A 12,845-nucleotide genomic window follows, 5' to 3' on the forward strand; every position below is an offset into this window, starting at 1 on the left:
CTTCTTGGTGGCTCCTAACAAACTCAACTCTTATTTTCCCAATATTAATAGTATATTAGGCCTCTCAATTCTGCTTTAGATGTCTTGATGGAGAGAGGGCTCAGTCTCTACTTAGGTAAAATAAATAAAAATCAAACTTTCATAACTTTCATTTTAAACATTTATTTTTACTAATCTTTTTCTTGACGTAGCTAATATATTCATTATCCAAAAGTTAGGCCAATTTTTCTTTCTGGAGCCAGCAATATATCACGTCTAGCCCATATGTAATATATAAAAAATTTAAATAGATAACTATTTCTCATAAAACACAGAAAATGTAATTGGCCACCTAAAAATCTCACTGATTTTTTTATTGTTTCCATTTTCATTTTTAAATTTTTGTGAGAATGGGTGCTTGACTTTATAAATCAGCCAATTTATAAAGAACTAAAGTCTGATATAAAGAACTGATTTTAAAGACTTTATAAATCAGCCAATTTATAAAGAACTAAAGTCAACTTTAGTTCTCAGCCAAGTGTAAATTTGCCCCCTCCCCCAAAGAGGATATTTGGCAATATAGGTAGACATTTTTGATTATCACAATTGGGAGAAAGTGTGCTATTCGCATCTAGTGGGTAGGAGTTAAGGATGCTGAAAAACATATAAAGAGCAGAATAGCTCCCACAACAAAGATTACCTGGACCAAAATATCAACAGCGTCAAGGTTGAGAAACCCTGTTATAAATAACTATTGTAAAGATACTTTTGAAGATAGTTACATTGCAAGAAAACACACTGAACAATCAAAGACTGTAAATTTTATCTGAGTGGAGAAAAAAAAATTTCCCCGTTCATGGCTTGTTGTAGATAGTGCTTAGTATAAGCATACTTAAATCTCATATCTGCATTTGAAGAATAGAATGGATCCACAGAGAGGCCATAATAAAAATATCAAGAGAATAGGAAGCCCCTGGAATTTTTTGATTTACCATCTCCTTTTGAGTCTAAGTCTGACCTATATGTACGATTTAATACATTTTATTTTTCTTTAGTTAATTTCCCAAAATATTGGTTAATTTTATTTTGAGGGGTATGAAGAGAGGATTCTATTTTATTATGATGTTGTGGTATTGACAATGTTTCTTAAGAATTTTGAATTAATATGGATTGTTAAATTGTATTCCTAAACTCATAAAATAACATAATTAGCTCTTCTAAATGGAAAACAAATGGTACAGATGCATCACTGACATGTTTTAGTGAGGAATACTGTGGATCCTCAGAGGAAGCAGTAGAGGAACTGAGGCAGAGTGAAATTGAAAAGTGAGGGTTATTGCTGCTTCCTTTTGTCATGTATCTCCTCAGACATAGTCATCTCTCAGGACTGAATAGCTGCATTAAACTATTAGTCATAATTTCTGACTTCTTTGGTCTAAATTTTCAGTTATTTTCTCCTCTTCTTTCTGAAATTATTCTCCTTTCTTTTTACTACCTCTCATTTCTTGATACACATTTATCTTTACAAAATAATAAATATGAGTAGAAATTGGAGCTGGTTGTGATTCTTCTCTGGTCTTCCATTCTTATACTCATGATCCTTTCACTTCAGCTCTGTCTCTCTCACGATAAAGATCTGCCCTCTCAATGTCCAGTCTCCCAAGCCCAGTGGATTTATATATTTACATGGGGGTAATCTGTGGAACAGTGTCTAATAAAATAACAGCGCATTTCTACTGGAAGCTTGTATTTTAGAAATATGCTTACCCAATTCTTTGACCTAGGGTTTCCCACAACCTTACTTATGGCAACTAACACAAGGCACATAAAAGTTGTGGAACTTGTGGAACTTGTGGAATATGAAGTACTGAAAACTTGAGGAACTTGCGTAAAATAAGTCCCTCTACTTCTGGTACCAACAAATCAGGAGAAAAGTGTAATGGAAAGGCACCAGATATGAGCGTGACATATGATCACTTCTGAATGGTTCAACATTAAGTTTTATTTAGTTCTTGTGTATTATAGAGACACACATGCCTTGAAGGATGTGCTGGGAAAACTTAATAACGCTGGTCCTCTCTTCTTGGAGCTTGTGACTCTTTTCTTCTGTCATCGTTACTGCTGCAAGCAGCAATGAGTTCCAGGTCTTATGCAGTAAGCAATCCTAATTTCATTTTCATGACACTGATTTTTACATCGACCATTACCCATTCTGCACTCTCTCCTCAAGTCCAAGCTACCATACTCAGGATATTTCATTTTGGCTCTAAGAAGAGAAGAATGACTAAAATTAGCTATCTAGCTGTGACACATCCATGTTTTAAAAGGAGAAAGTCCATGAAGCAAAAGATTATAGAGTGAAAATCTCCACCTACCTATGGAGGAAAGTTTAAGTGAATTTCCTGTCCCTTGGTGCAAGCTACATTCTAGAAATAAAAAGGGTCTTGGACTTAAGTTAGGTGTTTCCACTTTCTGTCTTACAAGAAACTGGGCAGTGACCCAAGGATGGTTCCCAAAATCAATGGAAAAAAAGTGACCATAATTTATCTTTTGGTCAGACTCTCTCTCTACAATCATCTAATTGCATTTGAGCTGCCTGTTCTCTGCTCTCACTAACATTATTTAGACTGAATGTTGTGCTTTATGAATTCTTCTTCAAGTGATTTTCACTGTAGCTTGATTTTGCTTCTCTAAAATGTCAAGAGCTAGGCAACGCTAGCGAATTTGTCTAAATTTCTGCAACTCCTCTAAATATTTGGGGTTTATTTCCCAAACAAATCATCTAACTCAGACATGTGTCTAATAACAACATTGATAAAGAAAAAAAAAGTGGAGCCATTGTTAACCCTTACATGATTTCTGAAATTACCAGTGATACCTTTTTCTTCTTTCACCAAAAAGTTTCTAAAATAATAACTTACAAACAATTTCTGTCAATTACTGTGTGTGCTATTAAACCTTTTGACTAGGAATCAATAAACTATTGTCAGGGAGCCAAATCCACCCTGCCACCTGTTTTTGGAAGTAATTTTAGTGGCACACAGACACACCCATTTGCTAACATTGTCTATAACTGCTTTTGCATTAAAATAATGCAGTTGAGATCATAGGGTTCATAAAACCTATAATATTGGTTGTCTCACTTATTTCTAGAAAAAGTGTGTTAACTCCTACTCTGGCTTTATATTTTCTCATCAATCATGAAAGAATGGGTGAGGGATTTGTAGCTGGGGTCACAAGAAGACATGTCCAGGAGAGCAAAACCGCAACTAAAATTTGCACATTATAAGAAACACAAAATTTGACACAATACAAAAATAACTGTGTAATAGTCAAAGCTGTAAGAAAAGATTTTTTTTTTTTTTTAGCTTAAAGATGGACTCTCACTAGAAGTTTCTTATTTAGAATTGAATATATTTAGGGGGTTTGAGGACATTGGTTTGATTGGCTATGTGATCTATTCCAAGTCAATTTTTTTAAGTTTATATTTTAAATTGTACCAAGTCAAAATTTTTTTATTATATATTTTAAATTGTACCCTGGCCGATTCGTTTTCAGAAGTCATTTGTTTTGTAGCCTTTTTTTTTTTTTTGTATACACATCAAATTCTTGACCAAAGGACAGATTTAATATTTTCACATATGAAAACAAATAAATTATGCCACTGTTTCCTGCTATTAATTATTGCTTGGTCTTCTCAAAGGCCAGGCCTTTTGGCCTAGGCAGTCTGTCTGCAGTTCCAACAGCTGACACCTGATGGTGAGTAGTAATACCTGTTAGCTAATACATAGACTCAGAGCTACATTATCTATGTCATTGGTATAGTGGCTATAAAACCAAGTCCTACTATTAATATTGGCTTTCTTCTCAATGTAACCAAAGCAATTCAGAGTATGAAGCAACTTAAAGAACCAAAAGCATAGAAGAACATCTAGTTAATCTGCACAATTTAAATATTCACTTCTAAAGATCATTATTTATTCTACATTTTCTGAGGAGTTATTATTATCAAACCCATATGTGATTACCAGTGACAGACACCTGAATTATACTCACTTTTGGCAAAAGTTCTGTCACGTTTGGCACTGTTGTCCATGATTGCACCTTGGACTGACCCCACCCCTTCTCTTATTCATTCTTTGTCTTATTTCACCTTTCTAAAACATTACTATCTTCTTTCTCCTCATTCTGACCTCTACATGTGTTCTCCAGCTTGTGTCCTTGGATTGCTAATCTCCTTTGCAAGGATTCATCTCCTCATTCAAATAGTATCAATTAAATATACTCCCTGTCAATTGGATGCCAAGCTCAAGGGCATGGCGTCTCACTCTAAGCAATATTGACCTTTTGAATAGGACAATTCTTTGCTCTAAGGGGCTGTTCTGTACATTGTAGGTTATTTAGCAGCATCCTGGGCTCTATCTACATCTGGTACTGTGCCAGTAGTACAAGTTGTGATGAGCTAAAAGGTCTCTAGACATTGCCTGATGTTCCCTTGAGCACAAATTCACTCCTCTCTGAGAACCACTGGTCTAGTGATACTTCGATATTTCAATAATTATTATTTCTGCCTTCAAATACATTGTTCAAGTCCAATCTGTCTGAAGTCTCTGATCATTACTTTCAACAAAGTAAAATCTCTCTCCCTTTCTGTCTCACATCACTTTTTCTTATGATATTATTTTAGATTCACAGAAGAGTTGCAAAGTTGGTGGAAGCCAGCTTCCACTTATGTTATATATTGCATAAACTTGGTAATGTTAATTAAGATTAATGAATTAATATTGATGTAATAGTATTTACTAAGCTATGCTTTATTCAGATTTTGCCAGTTTTCATACTTGTTATTTTTATCTGTTTTTCACTATTGTCTTTATTATCTGTTCTGGAGTCCAATCTAAAATACCACATTACATTTTTGTGAAATGATGTTTTAATCCCTATGTTATTATCATATTTTTATCAAGAAACAACTTACGTCTTCTCAAATTTGTTAGTATAAATCCCCACAAATATTTGCATATTACCTGGTAAAATTGTGACCCAAAAGAGCAGAATAAAGAAAAAAAGTTGAATCTTCATGGTAGAGAGTTTCTTAAAAAAAAAGGGGCAACAGGCCTCCTTTTTCAAGTCAGTTGTTTTGAAATAAGGAAGCAGAGATCCCCTTTATTTATGGATTCTCCTGGGAAGTACTTTTAACCACTGAGGCTTATCAAGAGCAAGAACATTTGTATGCTTGGTTGAATAGTGCCATCCTCAAAGAACATGAACTCAAAAAGTATTATTAAATTTTTCTCATAAAAGTAAAACCTGCTGTGTAACCTCAACTAGACTTTCATGAAAACAACACAGTTTTTAAGAGATTTTATTTATAGGGGATATGTGTTTGGATTGCTAAATGTTATAGTAATCATCTCCTCTATTCTATGTTATATGTAATATTAAGTATTCTAATGCCTTGGTATAAAATTTTTGAATGCCTGAATCATAAGATTTTACAGAAAAAGTTTTCATTGAGATCAGTTTTGTTTTGCTGATAAAACAATGAGAACCAGGGAGATTAAATGACTTTATTTCAATTAATATAATATGCAATTATTTAAATAATCAGTAAATTCTGGATTCACTAAAAATGTGAGAAATATTCTATATGTCTTTTTTTTTTTTTTTTGAGATGGAGTCTGGCTCTGTCACCCAGGCTGGAGTGCAGTAGCACCATCTCAGCTCACTGCAACCTCTGCCTTCCAGGTTCAGGTGATTCTCCTGCCTCAGTCTCCTGAGTAGCTGGGATTACAGGTGCCTGCCACCATGCCTGACTAATTTTTGTATTTTTAATAGAGATAGAGTTTCACCATGTTGGTCAGGCTGGTCTCAAACTCCTGACCTCATGATCCACCCACCTCGGCTTCCCAAAGTGCTGGGATTACAGTCATGAGCCACCATGCCCGGCCAAGTCTTTGTATGATTTATAAATTTTCTATAGTCATCTGATTTCAAAATTTCAGGTTCAATGTTTTAATTCTGTTTATGGAACTGAAAATTTCATATCTGATCTAAATTGCATGCTTGCAAAAACTTTTATTTTGGTATGTGAGAAAGAGCTGGAAGTTTTGCCCAGTACTCAGAAGCTGATGCTATAAAGAAAAACAATTGGCCAGGTGTGGTGGCTCACACCTGTAATTCCAGCACTTTGGGAGGCTGAGGCGGGTGGATCACCTGAGGTCAGGAGTTCTAGATCAGACTGGCTAACATGGTGAAACAACCCCGTCTCTACTAAAAATACAAAAATTAGCCAGCCATGGTGGCAGGCACCTGTAATCCCAGCTACTCGGGGGTCCAAGGCAGGAGAATCGCTTGAACTTGGGAGGCAGAGGTTGCAATGAGCCAAGATTGTACCATTGCACTCCAGCCTGGGGTAAAAGAGCGAGACTTCCTCTCAAAAAAAAAAAAAAAAAAAGAAAAAGAAATCAATTAATCAATTATTTCCTACCACATAGTTAAGATAATTTTTAAGACAGTGGTTCCTAAACTTTAGCTGCATCAGACTCCCTGATGCTGGCATCACCTCTCCCCTAACCCCAGGCTACATAGCACACAGATCCAATAGATACTTCCTTCCATGTGAGGATAGGAGAGAGATGAATAAGGAGGGCATTGTTTTGCACAGTAGATAGGGAACCAGAGTCACGAGGCCCCCTTTCCAGGCCCTAGCTCCTGAGTGACATTTCTAGACACACCTTGAGCTGGAAGTGAACCCACTGCCTTGAAGGGAAATTACCTGAGGGCCTTGGGAGAGACTCTGAGATATGCTGGCTTCAGGTAAGACTTAGCACATTCCCAGCAGTGATGGCTATGGAGAGAGACTCCTTCTGCTTAAGAAAAGCAGAGAGAAAGGTAAAGTGTGCTTTGTCTTGCACCTTAGGTACCAGCTTAGCTGCAGAGGGGTACAAAACCAAGTAGGCTCTTGGGGTCCCAGATTCTAGGCCTTGGCTCCTGGGTTGCATTTCTGGACAAGCTGTTGGCAAGAGGGAAGAGCACTGTCCTTAAAGGTGAGTCTCAGGCCTGGTGGCATTTACCACAACCTGACTAAAGAGCCCCTGGACTTTAAAGGAACATCCATGGTAGACTGTTAGTACTCCCTGTGGGCCTGTGGTAGTAGTGCCCATTGGATGAGGCTCCTCTGACTGTTGAAAGGGGAGGGAAGAATGGGAAGAGCTGTGTATTGGGGTTTGAGTGTCAGCTAAGCTGCAGTATAATAGAATATCAGGTAGACGTCTAAGGTTTTTGACTCCAGTCTCTGGCACTCAGATGGTACCTCTGGATGCCTCCCCACATCAGGGCTTTAGGGAACTTGCCACCCTGAAGGGAAGGACACAAGCCTAACTGGCTTCACCATCTGCTGATTTTGGAGACCCAGGACCTTGAGTGAACATAAGTGGTAGCCAGTTAGTGGTTACAGAGGGCCTTGGGTAAGACCCAGTGCTATGCTAGCTTCAGGTCTGATCCAGTGAAGTCCCAGTGGTGGTGGCAGCAGGGGTGTTTGTGTCACCTCATCCCCAGCTACAGTTAGCTCAGAAAAGAGAGATACTCCATTTCTTTGGGAGAAGGTAACAGAAGAGAAGAAGAATCTCTACTAGGTAATCCAGAGTATTATTCCAAATCTTTTCTAAGACCATCAAGACATAGTACAATAAAATATAAATAGAAATAACAAAAATTTAAAAGCAGGAGGATGAAGTTGGGGTGTAGAGTTTTAATTCATTTTATTTTTGCTTGTTTAGTTTTTTTTAATGCAAACAGTGTTGTTACCAGCTTAAAATAATGTTATAAGGTTGTATTTGCAATCCTCATGGTAACCTCAAATCAAAAACCATATAACAGATGTACAAAAATAAAAACCAATAAATTAAATCATATCACCAGAAAAAATCACCTCCACTAAAAGGAAGAGAGGAAGAAAGGAAAGACCACAAAACAACCAGAAAACAAGTAGCAAAATAGCAGGAGTAAGTACTTACTTGTCTCCAATCAAAAGACATAGAGTGGCTGAATTGATTAAAAGACAAACAAACAAAAATAAAACAGGCCGAGCGCAGTGGCTTATGGGCTCATGCCTGTACTCCCTGCACTTTGGGGATCGCCTGAGGTCAGGAGTTTGAGACCAGCCTGGCCAACATGATGAAACCCCATCTCTACTAAAAATTCAAAAAAATTAGCCAGGTGTGGTGGCGCGAGCCTGAGATACCAGCTCTTATTCCCAGCTACTCAGGGGGCTAAGGCAGGAGAATTGCTTGAACCCAGGAGGCAGAGGTTGCAGTGAGCTGAGATCACGCCACTGCACTCCAGCCTGGACAACAAGAGTGAAATTCTGTCTCAAAACAAAAACAAAAACAAACAAACAAAAAAACAAGACCCAATAATCTGTTTTCTACAAGAATCACACTTCATCTATAATGACACACATAGACTAAAAATAAATGGATGGGAAAATATATACGATGCCAATGAAAACCAGAAAAGACTGAGAATTGCTATACTTACATGAGAAAAAATACATTTCAAGGCCAAAACTGTATAAAGAGACAAAGAAGGTCATTATAAGGATAAAGGGGTCAATTCAGCAAGAGAACATATTAATTGTAAGTAGGAACCCAAAACTGGAGACCCCACATATGAAAAAAATATTATTAGAGCTAAAGGGAGAGATAGGCCCCAGTAAAATAATGGTTGGGTACTTCAACACCACACATTCAGCATTGGACAGATCTCTTGGACAGAAAATCAACAAATAAACATCAGATATAATCTGCACTATAGACAAAATGTATCTAATAGACATTTACAGAATATTTCCTCCAATGGAGGCAGAATACACATTCTTTTTGTAAGCACATGGATCATTCTCAAGGATAGACCATATGTTAGGTCACAAAAGAAGTCTTAAAACATTCAAAAAATTAAAATTATATCAAGCATCTTCTCTGACCACCATGGAATAAAACTAGAAATCAACAGCAGGGGGAATTTTGGAAACTATACAAACACATGGAAATGAAACAATATGCTCCTGAATGACCAGTGGGTCAATGAAGAAATTAAGAAGAAAATTGAAATTTTTCTTGAAACAAATGATAATGAAAACACAACATATCAAAACCTATGAGATACAGCAAAAGCAATACTAAGAGAGAAGTTTATCGCTATAAGTGCCTACATCAAAAAGGTGGAGAAACTTCAAATAAACAACCTAACAATGCATCTTAAAGAACTAGAAAAGCAAGAGCAAACCAAACCCAAAATTAGTAGAAGATACAATAAAGATCAGATGAAAAATAAATGAAATAAAATACAAAAGATCAATGAAACAAAGAGTTGGTTTCTTCAAGGTTTACAAAAATTTGACAACTCTTTAGCCAAACTAAGAAAGAAAGAGAGAACACCCAAACACATAAAATCAAAGATGAAAATGGAGACATTGCAATTGGTAGTGTAGAAATTCAAAGGATCATTAGTGGTTACTATAAGCAGCTATATGCCATTATATTGGGAAATCTAGAAAAATGAATAAATTTCTAGACACATATAACCTATCAAGATTGATCCAGGAAGAAATTCAAAACCTGAACAGACCACAGACAAGTAATGAGATTGAAGCCATAATAAAAAGTCTCACAGCAAAGAAAAGCCCAGGACTCAATGGCTTCATTGCTGAATATTACAAAACATTTAAAGAAGAATTAATACCAATCCTACTCAAACTATTACAAAAAATAGAGGAGGAGGGAATACTTCCTAATCATTTTGTGAGGCATGATACCAAAATCAAACAAAGACACAACAAATAAAGAAAACTATAGGCCAATATCACTGATGAATATTGATGCAAAAATCCTCAACAAAATGCCACCAAACTGAATTCAACAATGCGTTAAAAAGATCTTTCATCATGACCAAGTGGGATTTATCCCTGGGATGCAAGTGTGGTTTAACATACTTGAATCAATGAGTGTGATACATCATGGTAACAGAATAAAGGACAAAAATCATATGATAATTTCAATTGATGCTGAAAAAGCATTTGATAAAATTCAACATCTTTTCATGATAACAACCTTCAAAAAACTGGGTATACAAGGAACATACCTCAACATAATAAAAGCTATATTCAGCAGACCTACAGCTCTCATACTGAATCTTCCTCTAAGATAGGGAACACAACCAGGAGACTCATTTTCCCCACTGTTGTTCAACATAGTACCGAAGTCATACAAATAGTAATGAGACAAGAAAAAGAAATAAAGACCATCCAAATTGGAAAGGAAGAAGTCAAATTATCCTCTCCTTGTTTGCAGATGATATGATCTCATATTTGGAAAGTCCTGAAGACTCCACCAAAAAAACTTAGAACTGATATACAAATGTAGTAAAATTGCAAGATACAAAATCAGCATACGAAAATCAGTAGCATTTCTATATGCCAACCATGAACAATCTGAGAAAGAAATCAAGAAACTAATTCAATTTACACAAACTACAAGTAAAATAAAATACCTAAGAATTAATGTGACCAAAACAGTAAAATATCTCTACAATGAAAACCATAAAGCATTGAGGGAAGCAATTGAAAAAGACATAAAAACATGGAAAAATATTCCATGTTCATTGTTTGGAAGAATCAATATTTTTAACATGACCATGTTACCCAAAGAAATCTACAGATTCAATAGAATCCCTACCAAAATATCAATGACATTCTTCACAGAAATAGAAAAAAAAATCCTAAAATTCATATAGAACCACAACAGACCCAGAATAGCCAAAGCCATCCTAAGCAAAAGGAACAAAACTGGAGGAATCATATTACCTGACTTCATATTATACTACAGAGTGATGGTAACCAAAACAGCATTGTAATGGCATAACTGCATGTAGATCACTGGTACAGAATAGAAAACCCAAAGATGTATCCATACATCTAGGGTGAACTCATTTTTGAAAAAGGTTCCAAGAACATAATTGAGGAGAGGACAATCCCTTTAATAAAACATGATGGGGCCAGGCACTGTGGCTTGCGCCTGTAATCCTAGCACTTTGGGAGGCTGAAGTGGGTGAATCACTTGAGTTCAGGAGTTCAAGACCAGCTTGGCCAACATGGTCAAACCCCATCTCTACTAAAAATACAAAAAATTAGCCGGGTGTGGTGGTGCATGCCTGTAATTCCAGTTACTCAGGAGGCGGAGGCAGGAGAATAGCTTGAACCCAGGAGGCAGAGGTTGAAGTGAGCCGAGATTGTGCCACTGAACTGCAGGCTGAACCACAGAGCTAGACACCCCGCATGGACGTTTGAACTGGCAGGGGCATCTTCCCAGAGATTAGACAGAGATGGGGCTTCAGCAGGCACCAAGCCAGGGACCTTTGTGTGCGGGAGAGCTCCGGTTGAGCTCCGCTATGGATGCCCATCCCAGGGCTCTCTGTCACTCTGAGAGGCTCTGTCCTCAGCTAACCACAAGAACGGGAGATAGCAGAGCCAGTTTCCCCGCGGGAATGGGGCACGAAGGTCCTGCAAGGCCCTCCTGCCTGCCAGTCCCTCCCAGGGCTCCCGCCTGGCCACCCCACAGAAATATAGACACGGCGCATGCTCTACTGCCCGGCCTGGGTGCTTTGTTCCGACTGAAGGCATTTTGGCAGCCTGGAATCCTTCTGGATCCCCCAAAACACCCAGAACCCAACCCTGAGGGTCCAGAGAAGGGAGGAGCCCCAAGCAAGTCCTGGTGTTTCAGGGCTGCAGCCTGCAGCTAAGGAGTGCTGGGGATGTCTGCAAGCACTGGAGCCAGGGAGAAGCTCACATACACAGAAAACTAAGAGGGATGAGTTATGCAAGTTCGCAGGCTGGTGTGAGGCTTGGGCATGGCTCCCTCCACTGTTCTGGTCTGGTAAGCGAGTGGCCTATTTCCCTGCTGGACCTCTTATAGGGGCATCCCCTCAGCCTGAAACCCTAACAACAACATCAAGGACAACAAAAACGCAGGCATAGTGCCAGTGATCAGAGGTGGCTTCCTCAAGGCTGAGGAGTGGATCTGGTGAGCGCGTCATCTCTCTCCACCTGGCACCGCAAAGTGCAGCTGCAAATGCAAGGATACACAAAGGAGCCATGCAGCTGAGTGACAGTCGGTCTACCGCCCATTGTTGTCAAGCACCATCTACAGGACGCAGCGCAAACTACAATAACAAAAAAACGAATTATTCCTTAGCAAAACCAAGGGCAAGAAATCAACAACAGAGACCCTAGACAAAGCCTTAATCCTGTGAAAACTTACAGAAATAAAGCCAACTCAATATATATTCAATTTACACAACAGTTGAATGAAGACCAACCTTCCCAGATAAGAAAGAATCAGCACAAGAACTGCGGCAATTCAAATAGCCAGTGTCCCCTTAACTCCAAAAGAACCCATTAGCTCCTCAGCGATGGTTCTTAACTAGGCTGAAACGAATGAAATAACAGACATAGAATTAAGAATATAGATGGAAAGGAAGCTCATGGAGATGCAGAAGAAAAGTTGAAGCCCAATCCAAGTAAGCCAAGCAATTCAGTAAAATGATTCAAGAGCTGAAAGATGAAGTAGCCATTTTAAGAAAGACCCAAACTGAACTTCTTCAGCTGAAAAATTTACAAGAATTTCATAACACAATTGGCAATAATTAACAGCAAAACAGACCACGCTGAGGAAAGAATCTCAAGCTCAAAAGCCAGTTCTTCAAATCAGTTGTCAGACAAAAATAAAGAAAAAAAGAATTTTTTAAAATGAACAAAACCTTCAAGAAATACAGGATTATGTAGAGACCAAATCTATGACTTATTGGCA

General features: G+C 37.9%; 1 protein-coding gene across 1 annotated transcript; it reads right to left on the minus strand.

The window, feature by feature from the left end:
- Nucleotides 1-2,094: 2,094 nt before the first annotated feature.
- DEFB110 (defensin beta 110) lies at nucleotides 2,095-5,061 on the minus strand. Its single transcript, NM_001129760.1, has 2 exons — nucleotides 5,007-5,061; nucleotides 2,095-2,243 (listed from the first exon to the last, which is right to left on the minus strand). Exons 1-2 carry the CDS (start codon nucleotides 5,059-5,061, stop codon nucleotides 2,095-2,097), a joined length of 204 nt encoding a protein of 67 aa, NP_001123232.1.
- Between the last annotated feature and the right edge of the window lie 7,784 nt (nucleotides 5,062-12,845).

Source organism: Pan troglodytes, chromosome 5 (assembly GCF_028858775.2).
Source record: "Pan troglodytes isolate AG18354 chromosome 5, NHGRI_mPanTro3-v2.0_pri, whole genome shotgun sequence".
Classification (NCBI taxonomy): domain Eukaryota; kingdom Metazoa; phylum Chordata; class Mammalia; order Primates; family Hominidae; genus Pan; species Pan troglodytes.

Excerpts from the sequence above, each read along its gene's own strand:
- DEFB110 (NM_001129760.1), bottom strand. The coding sequence starts at position 5,061 with ATGAAGATTCAACTTTTTTTCTTTATTCTGCTCTTTTGGGTCACAATT. Across the intron at positions 2,244-5,006 it reads TTGGGTCACAATTTTACCAG|CCAAAATGAAATATCCTGAG; the intron begins GTAATATGCAAA and ends CTCTTCTTAGAG.